This window comes from Stigmatopora argus, chromosome 19 (assembly GCF_051989625.1).
Source record: "Stigmatopora argus isolate UIUO_Sarg chromosome 19, RoL_Sarg_1.0, whole genome shotgun sequence".
Lineage (NCBI taxonomy): Eukaryota > Metazoa > Chordata > Actinopteri > Syngnathiformes > Syngnathidae > Stigmatopora > Stigmatopora argus.
The window spans coordinates 10,051,026-10,073,808 of NC_135405.1; the positions used below are offsets into that span (position 1 = coordinate 10,051,026).

At 40.9% G+C, this 22,783-nt stretch overlaps 2 protein-coding genes across 2 annotated transcripts; both read left to right on the plus strand.

Moving 5' to 3' along the window:
* Window positions 1-325: 325 nt before the first annotated feature.
* Window positions 326-20,714, plus strand: LOC144064475 (rho-associated protein kinase 2-like). The gene is made up of 32 exons (XM_077587067.1): window positions 326-690; window positions 2,695-2,776; window positions 3,325-3,425; window positions 4,022-4,159; window positions 4,236-4,496; window positions 5,296-5,440; window positions 5,541-5,679; window positions 6,647-6,738; window positions 8,325-8,484; window positions 9,191-9,287; window positions 9,385-9,467; window positions 9,540-9,588; window positions 9,674-9,809; window positions 9,895-9,986; window positions 10,350-10,596; window positions 11,173-11,279; window positions 11,381-11,540; window positions 11,773-11,933; window positions 12,386-12,570; window positions 12,667-12,736; window positions 12,820-12,923; window positions 13,898-14,084; window positions 14,690-14,783; window positions 14,855-14,949; window positions 15,588-15,776; window positions 16,085-16,253; window positions 17,296-17,363; window positions 17,446-17,534; window positions 17,770-17,848; window positions 17,952-18,219; window positions 18,297-18,564; window positions 20,249-20,714. The coding sequence occupies exons 1-32, from the start codon at window positions 595-597 to the stop codon at window positions 20,250-20,252; spliced, it is 4,215 nt and encodes a 1,404-aa protein (XP_077443193.1). The 5' UTR covers window positions 326-594; the 3' UTR covers window positions 20,253-20,714.
* Window positions 20,715-21,232: 518 nt separating this feature from the next.
* LOC144064478 (uncharacterized) lies at window positions 21,233-22,777 on the plus strand. The gene is made up of 2 exons (XM_077587069.1): window positions 21,233-21,540; window positions 21,770-22,777. Exon 2 carries the CDS (start codon window positions 21,772-21,774, stop codon window positions 22,753-22,755), a length of 984 nt encoding a protein of 327 aa, XP_077443195.1. The 5' UTR covers window positions 21,233-21,540; window positions 21,770-21,771; the 3' UTR covers window positions 22,756-22,777.
* Window positions 22,778-22,783: the final 6 nt, after the last annotated feature.

The window sequence follows — 22,783 nt, forward strand, 5'->3', positions numbered from 1 at the left end:
TTACCAATACTATGCATGTGTAAAACTGGGAAAACAGTTGATAATCCAGTTTAAATGAAATATGGAGGGAAGCCGGTGCTACAAGAGTTTCAAAATAAAAGGAAAAAGTAGTGTTAAAAAATGTAACTCATGCTTCTGTGTTGGCATTTATCCCAAAGATTAATTGCCAAATCTAAATACCCCTGGTAAAAAAAATGCTGCGTTCAGTTTGAAAGAGAACAAGCGAGAACCTTTAATTTGGTAATTCCTACCGGAAATAGACTGCCTCCAAATAGCTGACGTTTGTGTCGCTCACATTGGATCAACTGTACTCGGATCAGTTTGACTCCGGTTCACACCTGGACTGAGACGCGGGCTCACCTGGGCAGGGGAAAGCCCGCTTTCATTCGCCCCCCAAGAGTCTACCTGACCGCTTTACTCACCTGTGGACATTTGAAGGAACTTTGCAGAACTTTGCCCGGGGATCATTCATTATTAACCTGCAGAAACTTTTAACTACTTACCGGAGGACAGAGGAAGGCAAAATATATGTACTTCCGGTGTGTATTTGATTATTTTATATTTTTATATGATATCTGAAGAGGAATTTTAAACATGCTTGGGGCGGAGAGCCGACTGGAGAGCCGGCTTCTGAAGCTGGAGGTCCTCATGAGGAACCAGGAGTCGGTGTTAAATTTGGAAACATTGCTGGTAAGTTTCATATAAATCAATAAATAAATAAATATTAAAGGTAGTTGTCAATGATATTATTGTAATCATTAATGGCCGCAAATAAACACTCATGGGGCAGGTTGTAAAGAAATAAAAATCAGGAGATCCATGACAAGGCTACTAACTTCAAAAACAATTATATATATTTTATTTTTATTTTTACACACTTCATAGAATTAGTAGCATGTCAGTTCTGGGATTCTGTTGTTTAAACTCAGCTTCCTTCCTATGTGGAGTTTTCAATGGGTAGCTACTGCTTCCGTCCGCATTCCACAAACAGGCATGTTGGGTTCAGTGAAGAGTCCCAATTTTCTGTAGTTGTGAATGTTTGTCTTTATGTGCTTGCAAATGACTAACAGATAACCAGTTATTCCCCATGAATCAGCTGTCATGGAGTTAAGAGGAAAAACACGACACAAGGTGGATAGATGCACTTTGTTTATTTAATATAATAATCTTTGACTCTGTACTGTCGTGTTGTGTTGTGGCATTTCAAAGTTCACCTGCCAGTTGTTGCTTCCCATCACTTTTGATTACAAATGTAGGCTACATATATATAAGTTCAACTCCGAATTATTTTTAGTGTTTTCATTCCTATTTGTTAAGCATGTTTGGACAACTGTTTGAAATGTTTCAAGTTAATTCTCTTCATAACTCATACACGGAAATGGTTTTTTTTTTATTCTTGTAAATGACATCAGGCTTTGACAATTAAAGAAAATATGGGTGCGTGCTTGCCCTTTGCTAAAATGACACCAGCCTTGATGAACTCAGTAATGTCTCCTAAACTAACTCCAAATCAACTGCTATGGCCACCTCCTACGCAGGAAGAGTGATGTCACGTCCTGGAATTGAGATGGCGATAACCCGCGATGACATCAGGTCGTCCCCTTCCCGTTTGTCAAAAACACAAACGTTTTTGATGTCATTGTTATTAGTTGAATAAACACCAGGGTCAACAGGATTTTTTTAACGGTTCAGCAGGTGTACCATTTGCATTGTTTGCAGATTTTGGGTGTACTTCTTTGACCAAGACTGGTCATATTTCGTGATAGCTCATACAATAATAATTATTATGAACAAGAGTTTCTTTCATTCATTTTCAGGACCACCGAACCGTGGACAGTTTTTTCTTCATGTATTTTCATTCAATTTCAAATCTCAATTTACTCCTACTGACATATCAGTCAAAAAATAATGTACAGTAACTTATTTGTTCCAAGGTTAATCTGCATCTATAATAAAATATGTATTCAATACCAACCTTATCACATGAGCCTACGGTTATACGCTAATGCAGCTTTTTGGTTTATGTGTTTACAATAAGGGCCTGGACTAAAATCTATTTGAGTATATGTGATTAAAAAACATGTCCGTCTTCATTCTACGCCCCGTCTATTTTGGTAACATTGCAGCGAATTGTATACACATATACGCACTGCGTGCGTAATAGCAGCGTCAGTCCAAAGCCATAAGCTATTTGTCCCACAATAAATAGCATGAGAGCCAGGTTTATTTTTCCCCCTCTGGAGTGGGGGAGATCTCTCATCCCAGCTGCTATTTTTAAGTTGTAGAATTGTTCCGGGTGCCCCCTATGCACCCAGGCACATGTCCACCAACTGGGAAGACACACCATACTGCCATGGCGTTTTGATTCCATGCTGAAACTCGATGCCCACGGTGACTCAAGTAGCATTCAGTTCATTGACCCGCTGTCCAACCCTGCCGTGTTGACCTACAGGGAAGGGTCCTATTTTGACAGAAAAATAGCTATTTTATGATTTACAGCATTTTCGGACAATCTGCTGCATCATATTCAATACACCTAAGTTATAATGGTTTGGTTGGGTTTGATGGGTTGATGGACAGCAATGCTTTTTCTTTTTTTATGCTGTAATTGCCTTTTTATTACTGTAACTTTATATCCAGGCTTTCCCTAGTGACATGATGTACTTCATGATAATATATATATTTTTTTTCCAGGATTCTATAAACGCTTTGGCTCATGATTTGAACTATCCAGCTCTGCGGAAGAACAAGAACATTGAAACATTTCTCAGCCGATGTGAGTGCATGAGGGTCCCTCATCTAAAAAAAAAAAATCCGCTTAACTTTGTGTTGCCACGTTCATATTTTTGCTACTACTACATTAATGTAAGGCCACAAGAAAGTGGATACATATGTTAATTTTGCACCTTCTCATCATAGTGGAAATATTATTCTATTTTTCTAGTTGACTATACATCATTGACCTAAACAGATAAAAACACACCTGGCTGCAAATATTACAAAGTACTTGGTGCATATTAACATAGTATATTGTTTTTTTTTCCCTTTGGACAACCATTTAAGCATATTCATATTTTTCATTGATAAAACAAGGATGGCCTACATTATTATTAAATATGTTCGTTCATTCATAGTGTTTCTCCATAGAGTTAGTGTGGCTGCTCTAGTTTCCCTTTTAACTCTTCTAGAAAATGCTTTATGAAGGCCTGACTCACATGTGTCCCCGATCTGGATATTAACAGCTGTCTCGCTTCTCTCAACCCGAACGACTGAAGTTTGACCTGCGTGTTTCCGTGGTTAGGTATCCCAGTTCTCTCTTTGCAGATGAAAAGGCGGTGAGCCAGCTGCGCGAGCTGCAGGTCAAACTCGAAGACTTTGAGAAGGTGAAGCTCATTGGAAGAGGAGCATATGGAGAAGTGCAGCTGGTGAGAGACCTATCTCATGACCTTAATGTACTGCGTATTGCTGAGATGTAACACGAGATCTTTATTATGCAATTGATGATTAAAAACTGCGTTGCCCAATTTAGAGAAGAAAAATCTCAAAAGCTGCTTGGAACAGCACATCAAACAATAACAATAATGTCAATGAATTAACTAGCCCAGCACTGTTTTTCCATGTAGATTTGTTCAGATGAGACACACAAATAGTCACAATGTGTTCATAAATCACAGTTTTAGCACTTTTGTCTTTCAAAATGTTGATGCTAAGTCACACTGAGACTGACTTTAACCAGGCTTTTTAATTGCCTCTAATAGAGTCAATCAAATGTAGTCACATTTCTAGCAGAAGGCCATTTGACTGAAAATAGATCCTCAACTTTGGTGTGTGCTGCCAGTTTTGTAGCGCAAACTTGTCTGGACAGGAGCAGTTTGTGGGATAACATAGTGAAGGATGGGGAGGGTTTAAAAAACATGTGTCGGCATGTTTTCCAGGCGTGGGCTTGTTACCTTAAACATTGTGATAATGTGATAAGGCTATGAAAGCTAATGCAAATGGTCTGACAATTTCATTCTTTTAGGTGCGACACAAGGCCTCACGAAAGGTTTATGCAATGAAGAAGCTCAACAAATTCGAGATGATCAAGCGTTCTGATTCGGCTTTCTTCTGGGAGGAGAGGGACATCATGGCCTTCTCTAACAGTCCCTGGGTCATCCAGGTGTGGACATGCACTGCTTGTAGAACACCTTCTGCTTACCTGGAGGTGGCCGTAGCTGTTATGTTTTGTTTCTCAGTTGTGTTGCGCCTTCCAAGACGATCGTCACCTCTACATGGTGATGGAGTTCATGGCGGGCGGGGACGTCGTCACCCTCACAATCAACTACGACATTCCAGAGGACTGGGCTCGCTTCTACACGGCCGAGGTGGTGCTGGCCCTGGACGCCATCCACTCCATGGGCTTCATCCATCGGGACGTCAAACCCGACAACATGTTGCTTGACCAGCACGGGCACCTGAAGCTCGCTGACTTCGGCACATGCATGAAGATGGATTCTGTAAGTGACTTTTTTTCACTTTTTGAACCTGTTTGAAAATTATAGGAGATGGGAAGGGTGGGCTGCCTTTTTTCACAGAGCTAAATTGCCCCACCTTGTGTTAAGATTGGATCACTAAAGTGCAGCACATAGTAACAACTAGTTCAAGAGTAGAATTTGATCTGATTTTTCTTCCAATTCTTTTTGATGTTGTAAAAAATCACTCTTAAATATTAATAGTATTAATTCATTAATTTGTATTAATAAATTGTGATAATTATTAACATAATAAATAAAGTCAAGACAGCAACTGAATGAATTTAGCAAACACAATCTCAGTAACAATAGCACAAATGCATATTTGGTATACTACATAATACATATATGTGCTTTTTTTTCCAAAGCATAATTTAAAATTGTTTATAGGTGTTTGCATAAACATTTGTTATTTATATCGAGATTTGTAGTCAGGAAATACTGCAAAGTGGAACTGAGCCGGTCCTGTTTCTGCTACCTCTAATGTTGATTATATTGTTTGTTACCATGACAACCGGTTTGGACTTCAATAAGGCAAGTCTCATGTAATTATGGTCTGATATAAAAAAATAAAATAAAATAGTGATTAAAGATGTCCCAGCATGTTCACTAGTGGAGGCAGACACTTTTTACAGTAGCCAATTTTTTTCACGTTCACTTAGGTCTCGATAAAGAGCTTACAATTTACTTTTGACATGCAACAATTTTGTGTTGTTTATTTATTTTTATTTTTACCTCATTATTGTTGCCTCCCAATTCACATTGTCCTTTTTTATGTCCAAAGGCAGGTATGGTGCGTTGCGACACTGCCGTGGGAACGCCCGACTACATCTCCCCAGAGGTGCTCCAGTCTCAGGGAGGCGTGGGTCATTACGGACGCGAATGCGACTGGTGGTCAGTCGGGGTCTTTATATACGAGCTGCTAGTGGGTGAGTGACCCCTTGAGCATATCTTATGTTAATACACCATCCCTCCACAATATGAGGTATTTCTGGAAAAAAAAACAAGGGATATAATGTCATTACACAGGTGAAACGCCTTTTTATACCGAATCCCTGGTTGGAACTTATGGAAAAATAATGAACCACAAGAATTCCCTCATTTTCCCTGATGATGCGGAGATGTCACAGGATGCCAAAAACCTCATCTGTGCCTTTCTGACTGACAGGTTTGCACTAATATTCTTGTTCAGCTTCTTACACCAACGTAAAGATTAAGTGTTGAAGGAGTTTTTATCTACCGTTTAGTCATGAATAAGAAATAATTACATATTTTTCATAGCTATAAAATAATGCTTGAAAACTATAAATGAAATTGATGGAATTAATTTTCCACCTGAACTGAATGAGCGCTAGGAATATTTTTAAGCCTTAAAAAATGATATTTTTCTCTCTCTAGATTGATACATACATGAGTGTGTATGTATTGATTAATCTTACTTATTGCATGGATTTGAGTGACTGTGAACAATTGGTGTCCAAAACCTTGACACCCACACAAAAAATACTAAAAGCTTTTTAAAGGGACAACTTCCTATTTACGCAAGTTGTGCCGCCCCCTACTTTGAGATGTTTTAGTACAGAGGAGCCTTTCACTTTTCTTTTCTTTGTTTATTTACCCTCGCTCTCAACATTCTTCCAGGTGAAAAAAAATCACCTCTCCTCATCCTCATTATGATTTCATACCTCCATTATTTCATTATGACAGAACCTTCGCCATTGCCCTTTTTTTCGTGTCTTAGTGGGGGTTTTGACTTAACTCCTCTTCCTTTTTTGGCATTCGCCCCACCGTTTTCTTCCTCTTGGCTGCGTTTGGAATGTCCCACACGTGGCAAGGCCAAGCCGCCGCTCCCCCCGGCCGTGCACCCGGCAGTGAAATAGTGAGGACAAAGGGGGAGAGAAATTGGAGGTCGAGTTTCGGAAACGTGCAAGGGGCGTTATAGTAAATCCGATTTTTATTATCTCAAGCCGCAGTCACGGGAGGTTCAGTTGCGTGTCCACTCGTGGTCATGTGGTCGTCCTCACTGGTCACTGCGGCCTCCGTCTAGCGGTCAACGGTGACTGTAATGTAGATGATGATGGTGATGGTGAGGGGGTGTTTTCAGTTGGATTGTTTTACGCCCCCGCTGTGCGCAGGGAGGTTCGTCTGGGACGCACCGGAGTGGAGGAGATCAAAAGCCATCCTTTCTTCAAGAGCGACCAGTGGACTTTTGACAACATTCGAGAGAGTAAGTGCCTTTTTTTTGAGAATCAGGCTAGTTTGAGTTGATGTTTTTAACAATATGGTACTGTACAAGTCATAGTTGATGCTCAAAACAGAGCAAATATTCCAGGCTGCTGGTGTTGCAATAATAATGGCAGAATATTATCTGTGCATGCAGTATAATCACACTAATCTAAAAAAAATGCTGCTGGTGTTGGATGCAAAATATTCGAAATCAGCCTGATAAGTGTGAGCCAATTATTATGTCATTTTATCTGGCATTCATCAAGCTTGATGTGGGTGCATTGAATAAAAACATGACATATTTGCACTACATAGTTTTGTTTTGGGGTTAGAATAAAAACACTGTAAAGCCTGAGAAATCCCACATTTTGCAGAGCACATATTGTCTTGATTGAAATAAATATTTTTTTGTAAATGCCCCATATTATGACCTAGTGCATAATTTTCATTTTTTTTATATAATTGGCTGGCGTGCATTTACAAGGACAGATGATGTGCTCACAATTGCAAAACTAATGATTATATTGTTATCGTATGACATGAACTTTATTTTTTGTAAGCTTCTGTGTAGCCTCGTTCACTTTCACTTATTACAACTCACAACTTGCGATCAGAACCGAGCAAGTCTGGAAGTTAAAACCCCCACCGTGCAACCAAACGACCCTCTTCCATCCTGTCGGTGCTCGACAGTTTAAAAATAATTACACTGCCCCCCGCTGCGTTCACTTTGTAACTTGTAGTTTAAGACCTCGCCACTACGGTTGACTGGATAGATGTGCCCGGCCCTTAATCGCGGGGGCGGGTGGGGCCCGCTATGCGGCGGGGCCTAATGAGAAGGATGGCCCACTCGTGGGGGCTGCTCCCGCTCTTCCGCTGTCACTGTGGCCTGGGCTGCCTGTCATTAGCCACCCTCCATCGGGGTGCATGCTGGGAAGTACAGCCACAAGGGCCCGTTTCACTTTCCAGCTCACCACTTTTTCTGGCTTTTTATTTTAACCCTTATTTGCTGCATTTTTCTGCACCATACTTTCACATAGGGCACCATAAGAATGAAAAAAAGGGGCTGAGGAAGAATTATCAATTTTAAAAACTGGCCTTATGGTGTTAACTGCAGGGTGGCGCAATGTATTTAATTTATAAATGTAATGCATGGTTATCAAAAAGAAAAACACTGCTGCTATGCAGAAGAATTGCCAGTCGAGATTTTTTTATGCATCATTTATTCCCTATGGAAAACATGATGATAATATTTTATGCATCATTTATTCCCTATGTAAAATGTGATGATAATATATGAATGAATTGCATTGCAAAGGCATTCCTAGTTCATCCAGTGACTGATTTCACCAGTGTGCCTCCCCCTAAGAAAGCAGCGTTAGCCTATATTTGTTAAAGCTGTTGGGTGTGTGCGTCTGTGTGCACAAAGTGAGCACTGTGGGGGGAAAAGGAGCAGTGGTCACACCAGGCTTGCCCAAGTCTCGTGTTTTTTTTCTTCTTCTTCACTTTTTTTTTTACTCCGATCCCTGCTTGCTCACTTGTGAAGGAGGCTTTTGAAGACTCTCAATGTGTTTAAATTCCTCTCCCTAGCCGTGGCTCCTGTCGTACCTGAGCTGAACAGCGACATCGACACCAGCAACTTTGATGACATCGAGGATGATAAAGGAGCCGTCGAGACTTTTCCGCCACCCAAAGCCTTTGTGGGCAACCAGCTTCCATTTGTCGGATTTACTTACTTCAAAGAGGACCAGTAAGCTTTCTTTCATTGCAATATTGATTTCATTTTCATGTAGTATGTTTCTTACTTAAATGAGTCTCGCATTTTGCAAAAATAACGCAGGCCTCTAATACAGGTAACCGAGGCAACGACAGCTACCTTGTTTTTAATAGAGCCTTCCACATTTCACACACTGTACGCTTGTTCATGCTTCACACTGTGCTGCCTTGTTCTGACAGCCGGCCTAAAACTGCCCTCGCTTCTCACCGTGAGGGCTTAAAACCATCATGCTTTTTGAGTGCTGGCAAAAAAAAGAGAAAAAAAAAACCTCCATTTTTGGTTTGAGGTTGTCTGAGTGCTGTTATTACTAGCACTGTTGATGTTTGCCTGCAGTCTTGTAAATCTCAAGATTTGTATGCCTATTGTTTCAAGTCACAATTGAGCTTTTTAAACAAAAGCGTCAAATTCCTTTTCTCAAGGACGTGCAGATGCGAGTGGAAATATTCCCTTAAACCACTGCCTTTCATATTTGGAGACTATCCATCTTGTAAAAATTGCTCCAGATTCCTTGTTTATTATAAAACCACATTAGATGGATCATCTAATGATTTCCAGATATATGTAGTTGCTTTGCATTCAATTGCTCGCATAGTCAAATTATAACCAAAGCATGAATATATCAAAGTGCAACGGGCAATAAATTTCATTCAAATTTAAATTTTGTTGGCTGATATTTCAGACTGCTGACGTTTAAAAAAAACAGCCCGGAGGAGAATTCTGACAACCAAAAGGAAATATTGGAGGAAAAGCAACAGCACTCTGACAACAAGAACGAAGTAAGCATTTTCTCTCAAAATGAACATTGAGAACTTCATATCATAATAAAAAGGTAAATGGGTTTGCAGTATGAGATCATCTTGTGCTGTCTTTTAGCAACTGCAAAAAAAACTGAACGAATTGGAGGAGCAACTCGACCATGAAATGCAGGCCAAAGACGAGCTGGAGCACAATTTCCGGTACGAGGGAACGTCGGAAGTTATAATGATATAGTCATACTTGTTGTTAAAAATGCTCTATTTTTTTCACAGAAATGCCACCAACCGTTTAGACAAGTTGGTCAAAGAGTTAGACAAGGAGGTGAGGATGGAAAGCAGATTTATCAGTTTGGATAGACATCGAATTGGCAAATATCGGCTGAGTGTGTTCGTGTCTCTCCGGTTAGATGAGCAGCAAACAGCGTGTGGAGGCCTCGCTGAGACAGATGGAGCGCGAGCGAGCGCTCCTGCAGCATCAAAGTGGCGAAAACCAGCGCAAAGTGGAGATTGAGGCGGACAGGAAACGCGGCCTGGAGAATGAACGTAAGAAGCCATGAATATCTCTGGTGTGATGCACCTTCTTTCTATGAAGCTAAAATGGTACATCGATTACATTCTTATACACAAGTGAATACCTTGAGGGACCAGTTAGAAGATCTGAAGAAGAAGAACCATTTTTCACAGCTCTCCAATGAGAAAAACATCCAGCTGCAGAAACAAGTAAGAAAACAATGGCTCCGAAAATTAATATACAACTAGAAAACTGCACAATTGCATGTGAAAATGCTCAAAATTCTGAATAAGGCGTTTTAAATCATACAGAAATAAGTGTCTTAATATACATTAATGTATATAATGAATAATGAATCATATATATATTTTTAAAAAGCGGGCAGCCTGGTGGTTAGCGTGTCGGCCTCGCAGTGGTTCAAATCCAGGTTTAATTTTTTCATTGCCATTGACTGCCATTAAATGGTTGCTTCCCAGTCGATATGGATTACACATCTATGGCAGCCAATGAGTTAATTAAATATTGTCCTTTACCTTCGCGCTTAGTACACATTGCGTCTTTCTCGTCGGCAGCTCGATGAGGCGGCCGGGACGCTCCGGGCGGAACAGGAGGCAGCGTCAAAGCTAAAGAAGAGCCAAGCGGAGATGCAAAAACAGGCCCAGAGCCTGGAGCTCAGCCTCAGGGAGGTGCAGGAGAAGTGCAAGCAGCTGGAGGAGGCCAAACTGGAGCTGGAAAGGCAGCTGACAACACTGCAGGCGGAGCTGGGGGCTGAGAAGAGGGAGCGCAGCATCAAGACAGAAGTTATCGCCGACCTACAGGGTGAGAAACTATTGTCCTTAAGATAGAATGCAATAATAACATCAATCTTAACTCAATGTACGATACATTTCAACTGAGAAAATTCCTAAAACACTAAAGAGTCCGTTTTAGATTTCAAATCCAACACATGTGCAACTTGGAGCTATGACAGGCCATAACATGTTAATTGTTTATCTGGAACATGTCTGGAAATTTTTAAGTCATAGGTGGAAACGTCCCCCCCCCAAAAAAAATGCCTGAAGCATCCTGGACTTGAATGCCAAAGCTGAAGTGGTACCAGACCTTTTTGCTTTTTGGAAATTAGATTTTGGAGACATTTAATAACAAAGTGGAGTCTGTTTGCATGATTACTCCATTTCAACCCCACTCTTAGTTTGGAAAAAAAAAACACATTAAGGGTGGAGCCAGGAAAACATATGATGTAGTATTGGGCCTCAATGTGGAGGAGCATTATGTCATGTCTCACCTTTTGGATTTACTAAGTTTATTTTCCATCTAGTTGCTCCTCTTTTCCCTTATTTATTTAGTAGTATGCAAATTTTACCGGTTATATTCACATGTATTTCCCCACCTTAGGACAGACATCAAGCCTGAAAGAAGAGGTGAAAGAAATGAAGTTGTGCTTTTCCAACGTCCAGACGGAAAAGAACCAACTGCAGGAGAGGCTCAATGACCTTGAGAAGGTTGGTTTCCGCTTGACTTGTTTGTTGAAAGTTTGAGAAAATTGCAGTCCCAACTATAAGTAAGACTCTCGCCAATGAAATCTTATCATTTAACCGTTTAGGAAAAGAGTAATCAAGAGATCGAGCTGACCTTCAAGTTAAAGTCGCTCCAGCAGAGTTTGGAGCAAGAGGAGACTGAACATAAAGCTGTCAAAGCCAAACTGGCAGATGAAAATCAGATTTACCAGTCCATAGAGGAGGCAAAATCTGCAGCCTTAAGAGGTGCGTTGAAGAAGAAAAAATTTCAAAATAACAAACATGGTGATGAATGACTAAAAATGAACAATGCATTCAGGCAGAAGATTGATACCCATATTGATATACTAAGTAGATGAAGATGGATTTTCTTGCTAGTAGAGCTGTGTTTAATTCTTTTATTCATTGAGGGTGCAACAAAAATCTTTCTTCTGTTTTATCAGTGTTTTTCGTGCGTCCTTCTTTCCTCACGTTGCAGAGATGGAACACAATCTTCAGGAGGAGCGCATCCTAAAGCAGGAGGTGGAGGTTAAGCTACTACAGCTGAAGAAGGATTACTCCATGTTGGACTGCGACTACAAGCAGACACAACACAAAATGGAGGAGCTGCATGCGCAAAAGGACAAATTTTCTGAAGAGGTGTTTGCTTAAATCCTACTCCGCACTTTATATGAAATCTGTGTTTAGAAAAAAAAAGTATTAACACATCAAACCTCATAAAATATATTGCTCTCAGCCATAATTTTCAAATGTTATTCACCGAGAGCCAAATTCAGTATTTAAAAATATTAATGTGTGCATATTTTAGTCATTTCACCACTTTAAAGTACAAAATGTCTATGAATTCGGTTGACAACATTGTTGCATTGTTGGTAAACAATTAGTATTATTGAGATTATGCATGCAAAAAGGACTAAATTTAAAAAAAATCTGATTAAAGCAGCGCTCCTATTGGTGGGTTCGGGATTCAAAGAGCCACATATGGATCCTGAGCCATTTTCTTTAATAGTAGCAATCAGTTTCATCTACCCTGCGAAATTCTTAAAACTAAATAAACTCATGGATGACTGAGATGGTGTGTTTTTGTGCAGGTTAAGAACCTCAACTTGCGTTTGGAGCAGGAGATCCACAAGCGCAGTATGGCCCAGAGTGACCTAAAAATGGAAAAACAGCAGGTGACCATCCTTCACACTTCAGAGAAGCAACTAAAGCAAGAACTCAACCAATTGCTGGAGATTAAGCAAGTCCTGGATAAACAAAACAAGGAGATGCGCAGGTCGGTTAAACACAGCCGCACTCTGATCTCAAGCGCACATTTAAGTTGATTTAAGGAAACTGTTAGTGGCATGACAGATTGATGGCGCTCTTACAGGGAGAAGCAGGAGTCAGAAAGCCTACTGAAAGATTTAAAGGACCAGCTGGAGGCGGAGCAATATTTCACGGTAGAAATTCATCCCTTATTTTTTTTCTGCACACTTCTGTGTTCATTTGAAATGAATAGGGAAATCCCACCTCCTTTTTTTAGACCCTTTACAAGACACAAATACATGAGTTAAAGGAGGAGTGTGAGGAGAAGAACTCCTTGTACAAAGAGGCGCAACAACGTCTGGAAGAGTACCAGGAAGAAAGGTAACTGCAGGCGGAATGGGGATGAGAAGCACACTCATTGCATGAATATTCTAGTGGCACAAAGGAGTACTACATTTTTGCTGGAGGGCTCCCTCTATTCTGTAATTTACTTTTACTGTGAACCCTTGGGAGGGGGGTGACAAATGAACTGCAGTAAACATGCATTGGTATACATTAGTTAAACCAATAAAGACTTCAGGAGGAACTCGAGAAAAATATATGCTAAACATTAACTCCCACATCTGTGCATTTAATTATTTTCTGGAATCTATTCCCTGTGTGAAATTTAAGCACCTCCCTCTCTTAAAAAAGTATTTAGAGTGAACAGTAAGGGCTAAGAGATACAAGGAATAAAATGATATAGGAAAACTTCATTCAATAGTAATTGTATACAAAAATGTTTACTTTTGAAAAAAAAAAATAGGTGAGTTTTTTTCTTCAGTAAATCCCATAGAATAGGATTTCGTGACCGGACGTTTGGCCGTCGGACGTTTGGTCGCCGGACGTTTGGTCGCCGGACGTTTGGTCGCCGGACGTTTGGTCGCCGGACGTTTGGTCGCCGGACATTTGGTCGCCCGGGTGAATATAATTTTGAGAGCTGGTTTCAACAGTAGATATTTAGATATTAAACTCTCTCTCTCATGAATATAATTTTGAGACCTGGTTTCAACAGTAAAATCTCTGTCATGTTGTCAAACGTCCGTCGACCAAACGTCCGGGCGACCAAACGTCCGGGCGACCAAACGTCCGGCGACCAAACGTCCGGGCGACCAAACGTCCGGCGACCAAACGTCCGGCGACCAAACGTCCATGTACCATAGGATTTTCCTAGTTGAAATGCATCTTCATTTTTTTGGTGATGTCATTCCTTGTGTTTTCATTTTTTGTACTAGGGGGAAAATGCGATTAATACAGTTTCTCACCACTTAAATTGATGAGTTCCGCTTTTTTTTCCTCCCTCTTCCTGACCGCAGGGAATCACTGGCTTCCCAACTGGAAGTCAGCCTGACCAAAGCCGACTCGGAACAGTTGGCCCGCTCCATCGCTGAGGAACAGTACTCCAGCCTGGAGAAGGAGAAGATCATGAGGGAGCTTGAAATCAAAGACATGTCGGCAAAACACAGACAGGAGCTCGGTGACAAGGAGGCCACCATCAGCTCGGTGAGATTGCACCAAGTTACGATCAAAAATAGTCCAATTTGTGACATGCTCATCGATAGAATACCACTAGTCCAACTTGCTGCCATTTTCCCAAGATTTAATAAGTCATTTGAATTTTAAATAATGATGATGCATGGATAAATTGATTTTTTTTTTACTGTGTAAACCTACTTTGCAGGAGCATAACTGTATCCCACCATCTTAAAAAATACATTCAGCAAACCTATAAACAAAAGGTGAACCCAACTGATAAATAAATTAAGAGAAAAACAATATGAACATGCCTTATAGAACAAAAAATAACTACCTGAGTTGTGAGAAAGCACTTTTTGACTGCATTCTACAAGCATTCCACTAGATTCCGCTAAACCCCAAAAGGAAACAACATTCATTTGCGCACTATGATTAATATTTTGGTGCATTACTGCCTGCCGTCAGCTCCTCAGACAAAGTCCACAAGGGATTTCAAGCTCCACAAGTGTCTTATTATCGAGTTCTTTTCAAATTGTCAGCATATGCCCTTCATATTAAATAAAGAAGTTTGTTCCCCTGACAAAAACTTTTCAGTTGTGAAATTAAGTCAATCCGATTCCTCTCATTCCCAGCTGGAAGAATCAAATCGCACCCTGACGGTGGATGTGGCCAACTTAGCCAGCGAGAAGGAGGAACTCAACAACCAGCTTAAAGCGCTACAACAACGTGAGGCATTCAGAGACGTAATAGTCCGTAATTATCAGGTTCTGAGCATCTATGTTGTTCTATTTGTGTAGAACTCCAGGAAGCAAAGAGTGAGGAGAAGACCATGAGCTCCCTCATCGTGGCCTTTGAAAAGCAGTTGCAGAATGAAAGGACGCTAAAAATTCAGGTGCGTGCGTCACACCGCCTACACGAGGCTAGAATGGATCGACTTTTACCTCCTATTGTGTTTTCCACACATATAATTGCTTTGTCAGACATTAGCGTCTGCGGCTATCCTAAAAACATTTAACGGCAAGCATGTGATTACACGCTCAATGCCTCATACCCTTTTTTTTAATGTCCTGTTAAGATCTTTTTAAAGTATAGGACTAAAGCGATATAGCTCAACTTAATGTTGTTTTTGCCGATTGCCTCGTCCCAAATGAGAAAATATAAGAAAAAAAAACGATGTTTAAATAAAGCATGTTTACATTTATTCTGCCTATGTTGCGGGGATCGTGGGGATTTTTATGGGAGGTTTCACAATTTTGAGGTTAAGGGTTTGAATCCCGTCTCTGGCATTCCTATGTGAAGCTGGCGTGTTCTGCTTGTAATTGTGTGGGTTTTTTCCCCCACATTCCAAAAAAAAAACATGGATGGCGGGTTAATTCAAGATTTTGAATTGTCCTTGGGTGCGAGAATGGATGTTTTATTCTAGGGAGAAAAAAAAAGGAAAGGAGTTGGCAGTGAGTCATGTTTTCCAAATTCTTCTTGAGGGAGCAGACTTCTATTTTTATGCATTTATGCAATTTTTTGATCACGCAGGCCATCAATAAGCTCGCCGAGGTGATGAACCGCAGGGAGCCGACGAGGGGAGTACACCGAGGCACAGACACGGAGGTGCACAGGAAGGAGAAGGAGAACAGGAAGCTACAACTGGAACTGAGATCTGAGAAGGACAAACTTAACAGCACCATCATCAAATACCAGCGAGAGCTGTCGGAAATGCAGGCGGTGAGTTTGCCCACGCGTTCGGTCTCTGTGACTTCATGTGGATGCAGAAGAGGAAAGAAGACTCATTTTATTTATTTTTTAGACACAAATACAGTCTCAATTGTTTTCAAGTATTTTTATGCCATTTGATATAAAGTCCAATTTTCATTAGGGACGACCCAGATCGGAATTTATTGGAAATTGGGCCCAATCTTGTCAATTTCAGAGGATCGAAATCGCCTAAAAAGATTGGGTTTTTCAATTTATTGCATTGGGTGACCAAGTTGAGATGACCTTTTTAAATCCATTGTTCTGTATGTATCGAGCAGCTAATTGCAGAAGAGAACCAAGTGCGCCAGGAGCTTCAGATGACATTAGCCAGCAAGGACAGCGACATCGAGCAACTTCGCTGCCAGTTAACTTCCGTCAGCATTCATTCTTTGGACTCAACCAGCATCAGCAGTGGCAACGATCTGGACGGGGGCGAAGGCTACCCAGGTATCCTCCAAAATATCCATTTTCAATTGAATGAGCGTAGGTCAACCCTTCTTGAAATCGTTCAGTTCCCACTCTTTTCACACACTCTGCACCATCCCCTGCGGTGTCTTAACCTTTTCCTTGTTCTACCCTCTTTCTTCTTCTTCTTCTGCTTCACCCCCCTCCTGGACACAGTACGCATTACTCACTCACAAACCTCCGAATCAATGTCCTTCACCTACCAGCGCTCACACAAATCAGTGCGTATCGACACTCGGCCGGACATCCGTGCAGCCCGTTCGCTCTTTGACTCTGACTCTGAGGATGAGGAAAACGATGAAAGGGACGAGCGGGGACCAAGTCCCTTGGCTCTGACCTACCAACAGCCTGAACCTGAACCTTCAGGTGACCCCTGCATGGTGGAACAATTTGGAGAGAGAAAAAGGCTTGGACATTAATACCATTATTGGTCTGATGAGATCCTTAACAAAACTGGTCCGCTTTTAGCTCAGCATGTCGTCAGCTAATCCTTCCACTGTTTTCTCTTTTAATCTGCTGTGTTTTAACACGATTGATGTTCAGTGACGCGTACAGCTTGATTTCTTGCCTGCTTTGTTCAAATGTCTTCCACTTCAAAAGATCCTCGTGATTTTTTACGCAGAAAAAGTATATAGACAGCCTTTCAAAAGTTGCCACTGAGGACATTCAACCTTTTATAGAGTGACTATTTTTAGGGATTTAAAAAAAACTACTTAAATGTAGGCAAAATTATTTTTAAAAAGTAGGGTTAGATGTTCAATTCAATTAAACTGGGAAGACTGGAAATGAATGCACATGTATCCGTGCCATTGACGGCGCTGGACGTCCAATCCATTTGGAGTCACATTTCTTATTGTTTTGTAGTGAACTTTGCATTAACACACTACTTTTGTCCATATTATTAATTTTAAAAGGCTCAAGTTTAAATAGGAATTTCTGAATAGTTTAAACACCATATTAAGTATATATGAAAGTCAAATAATACCACAAAAAATGCGGTAATTAACCCCTAGTGTTCTTTTAGACTCCAGACTGGAGGGATGGCTTTCACTCCCTAGCAAGCACACAAAACGGTTCGGCTGGGACAAAAAGGTAATCTTCATATTGAAGTACTGTCATGTATTTTTTTACTACTACTTTGTTTTTAACCAAATGTGATTTTTGTATCTCTCAGTTTGTTGTGGTAAGCAGTAAAAAGATTCTCTTCTACAACAGTGAGCTGGACCGAGAACAGGCCAACCCTTTCATGATTTTGGACATTGAGTGAGTAAATGGCATTTTAAATCTGACATTTAAATCAATAATCTATGGGAATTTTATTAAATAGAGCCATGCAGCATTGAACGTTAAAAAAAAGGTTGAAACTCATCTTTTTTTTCGAAGCGGTGGACTGTGCTCAATTCTGTATTGTATTGTTATTGTCTCAACTTTTCGCCTGCAGTTATTATTCTGGTTTCTCGCCTTTATTTTACCGCTTCTCTTTTATTGCCCACCGCAGTAAACTGTTCCATGTCCGACCTGTCACTCAGACGGATGTGTACCGTGCAGACGCCGTAGAAATCCCCCGGATATTTCAGGTTAGGCAATAATGCAATACTGTATGAATAAAACTGTTTTTCTTTTTTCTATGTACCAGTTCTATTAAAAAAAAATAACAAAATGTTTTTTTTTGTCTCCCAGATCCTATATGCCAATGAGGGCGAGAGCAAGCGTGATCAGGAGCTCGTCATGGAGACCACATCCTTCGGCGAACGTGCCTCGTACATTAGCCACAAAGGTCACGAGTTCATCCCCACCCTCTATCACTTCCCCTCGAGCTGCGAGGCGTGCGCCCGTCCACTGTGGCACGTTTTTAAGCCGCCCCCGGCCCTCGAGTGCCGCCGCTGCCGCACCAAGTGCCACAAGGACCACCTTGACAGGAAGGAGGAGGTCATTGCGCCCTGCAAGGGTCAGTACGCGACTCCCGACAATTTGCTTTAGCCATTTTTCGGCTTATGCAACATTGTCCATTTTGCTCCCCAACAGTGAACTACGACATATCCACCGCCAAAGAGCTGATTTTGCTGAGCGGAAGCCGAGAAGAACAGCAGCGATGGGTCAGCCACCTTCTCAAACGCATCCCCAGGAAGCTCCCGCAGCAGGCCTCGCCTTCCAGCCTACCCGAGCCACCGGCGAGATCTTCCCCCAGAGTTTCGCCACGCCCGTCGCCAAAGGGCTCGCCACAGATTTCGCCCCACCGCGGCGCCATGAGATTGTCATCCACCAGACCGCAGCAGCCGTCTGCGAAGGGCAGGTGAGAGTCCCACAAAACTTCTTGTTATGACGCTAAAGGTTTATAAATATACTTGGTTTACTTTTACATGTATTGCCTTTAACAGTTTAACGTATAAATTCAAGTTTAATGGTTTATTATTGCTTTCCCTTTGTTAATTCATGTTATGTAATGAGCTATTCATATAATTACAGTGTCCATTTGGATATAGCAACTAGCAAATGTTTCCCTGTCGTGGATGCCTCACAAATAATATAACTGACCTGATCAAGTGTTTACATGTATTCCATTATTTCATTAAAAAAGGGGAGGGGCTTCACTGTAAATTTAGAACTTGGGGAAAAATTGTACAGTGAATTAGTGTCACACCCCATAATATACAAGTAGATGCACATTAAACATATAAATAAATTTAGCTCCTAATGAGAAAATGTTTAGAAACAGCATTTTGATCAAATATAAATACTGTACTGATGATAACAAAAAAAACATAGTGGACCAAAACTATTAATATAGTTAATTATATGTGTGTGTTCACATACTGTACAGTGATCACTGAACATACAATTGAAAGTTTTGGAAAATGCAGTCTTTTAGAAAGTTGTTAGGTTCTGCATTAAAGTATTCAAGAGACAAATTGCACATTGACAGACATTTTTCTGTCATGTTATATGTGCTCCTTCTGCTCATAAATTCACATCTCTTCACCTGTCAGCTCTCTGTTCTTATCCCAACTTTTACCCACACGCTAACTGGCTTTCACCCCTCAGCAGCGGCCCCATGCTACGCATCATCCTCCACTGACCCCACCTTTCTAATGTCTCTCATGCTTGGGAGACTGTAAGTAGCTGAGCTAATTTGTTCCCCCCTCGCCAGTTCGCACGAAGGTTTTCTGATTAACCCCCCCTAATCGTTCCACTCACACTTTTGTACTGCTCCTAATTTATTCGGGCCCCTGGCTAATGACCCCCCACAGTTGAACCTCCTACTTACTGTTTCAGATTGCTTGATTTTGGCCTGACAGACTTGAGGTGGTCGTTGGACGACACCGACAGTGATGATGATATGTTCTTCTGAAAGAAGTTTCAAAGGGGGGAAGGAGGGTAATTTGGCCTCCGCATGCGTGCTTGCGTCTCCTCTTAGAAAAAGCATGTTTTTGCCGTGTTTTCTGACAGTTGCTGTGAATTCAGTTGCAAAAGTTCTTTTCAGGCCCTGAGTGTTAAGTTTTAAACTCATACATGACATCCATTTAGTATGTGATTGTGGAAAATAGAATTTTTAAAGGGAAAGACAACATCTACAACTATAGATGACCATCTATAGTATAACTATAGTATAAAACGGTTTAAGAATGCAAATAAGTTAGATGTCTATATACTAATAGGGAAAATATTTTTTAAACAATAGTTAGATGGCCACTTTTTGCAAATACTTTTTTCTTTGTTTTTCTGCTATTAGAAATCAGATAAATGACATTTTGTAATAATTATATTTATTAAACAAGGTTTTCTGCTACAATGGACTAAAGGCTATGACAATGGGAATTGCGACAGATGTTTGTTTAACTGAGTGTATTGTAACTTATTTTTTTGGATATTGTGTGGGCGTGTGCCATGCCTAACAGCATGTGTTGGTCTTTGTTTCTATTTTTTATCCTTTTTCTTTTTGCTTTGTTTTACATTTTCCTCTTTTTATCTTTTTACAGTTAACCCTGGCTCAGCAAAGGGATTTCTCTCTGCGGATGAACACCAGCATTGTGCCAACACGTTGCTTTTTAGGAAAGTGGAATATTTTACTCTGAACTTGTATAAAGGGAAATGATAGCACAATCTTTTTCATTATGCCAATTTGTGGAATTAACTTTATAAGCAAAAATGGACTTTTACATTTGTATTTGAAGTGCAAGGTGTGTGTGCATTGTATATATGAAATGAAGAGTACCTTTTGTGTATCATATATTAGAAGGTTAACCACGTGGTTTGTTTGATGTTTGAGCATAAACTATAAATACATGAGCACAGGCTTGTCTGGAAATACAGTAGTTTACACAACGAAAAATTGCACGTTTTCAATGGGTCACAAAAGGTGATTTATCACGAGGACCGTTTTTTTTTTTTTAATGGATTTTTTTCAAAGGTCAAATAAAATTACATTGGAATTAACATTTACTATCACACTTGTCCTAATGTACATCTGTAACTCACACGTTGGCATTTTGTGGACCAGAATAGTTTCATCTCCCTCCAAGTTTCTGGTGGAATGAGTGGGCTTACATGAATCTTTCAAAAGCGCCTAAAGCCAACTGGCACTCATCATACATAATGGAATAGCTCATCACATTGCCCATCTGCTAAAAATTGTACTTCACACTGCACATTAAATATATTCTCGATCAGAGTGTGATTTTAGGTCATGGTTAAATGACCCCTAAAACTCTTGACCTAAGCATGGGCTCACACGTAAGCACTCCAAATTAGAATTGAAGTGGAGCCCATGCTTGTATCTATGAAGTTTCATGCATTCATTTATCACAAAAAAAACTTGAGCTTATCATTAGCCACCTTTAGAAAACAAGTGATGTCCACCCTGGACTGGACCAGCTAATTGATGGGCACAATTGGCCCATTAAGCTCATGTGAGCACCTGCGAACAATCAATCTAACATACTAACCCCCCCACCAAACCAGAGTACCCCATAAAATCTCATGCAAATTGAGCTAGATAACAGAGAGGTGAATTGAGGTTTAGACCCAGTACCAACTTAATGCCCTAAATGAACCCTCTTGTGCATTATCATCAAATGTATTAAGTGAAGTTCCTCTCATGTTCTTTGCCTCCAAGTCACATGGTCAGCTCAAAGTGTCCGTCCTTGACTGCGCAGTGTGAGCAGCTTGTTTGCACTGCAAGTAATGATTACTTTGGGATTGAGGTCCCTGAATGACTCGGTGCTTTTGCAGCCTGGTTGACATTCATCCACATTCAAGCATCAGCAGAAGAGTAAGTACTTCTCATTTGATATCACCGTGTTAGATGGGTGATTCATTCATGCAATAGAATTTCATTCAACTAGTCTGAAATTATTTAGCTTTTACATACTTATGACTCATTTCTTTAAAGAAAGATTGGGATTCCTTTTTTCAATTGTAAAGATTTTTGTCGATGGACTGACATTATTATTATGATTGTGTATTTAGTTTTTAGCTGTTTGTTTTTCTTCCCCCCCTAGAAATGAATGTGTTTGGTGCTCTCTTTTTCTTGGCTTACTTGGGCCATGCTTCAGCATGTCCAGCACTTTGCAAATGCTACTCAAGAAGAGCAGAGGTGGTCTGCAGTGAGGCCCCCCTGACACAATTCCCCTCCGTGGGTCTTCCTGAGAATACCACTACCCTCACCATCCAGTTCACTAACATCACTTCCATTTCCGAGGAGGATCTGAAAGCAATCCCCAAACTGAAGGAGCTGCACCTGTTCAACAACCAACTATCGAACCTGTCCTCACATCTTCTCAGGGGCGTGCCACATCTCACCACTTTGGACCTCACCGGCAACCAACTGAAACTCTTGCCTGCAAATGTCTTTAGCCATGCCCTGCTTCAAATACTCGTGCTCAAGAACAATCTGATCGAGAAAGTGGATGCCTCGTGGCTTCCAGATAACTCCAACCTCACCTGGCTGGACATCTCTGGGAATCGATTGAGGAATCTCCCTGTGGATTTTCTCCAAAAGATCCCCCACCTGGAAAACCTTGACCTCTCCCACAACAGTGTGGAGAAGTTCTCAACAGGTTTAATGGATCCCCTCACCAGACTTACTCGCCTGAATCTTTGCAACAACAAATTAGAAAGTCTGAGTGAGTCTTTACTGCATGGAACCCGGAATCTCACCTACTTGTTCCTTTCCAGGAACAGGCTCAGTCATTTAACCCCAAACATTTTCCTGGAACTCACGCAGCTCAGTCATCTCAGTCTGGATGACAACCAACTTAGCAGCATCCCCGAAGGACTGCTCAACCCTCTGAACGCCCTCGAAGACGAGGGGCTGGATCTGACGGCAAACCCGTGGATGTGCGATAAGAAGATAAAGTACCTCTTCGGGTGGCTCCAGAAGAACCAGAAGAAGGCCTTCCTCCCAGGGACTGTCGTTTGTGCCGGTCCTCCATCTCTAAAGAGTCGCTCAGTGATGTCACTCAAAGAGACTGAACTAACAATCTGAGTAAAGATTTTAGAAAAAATATCATTCC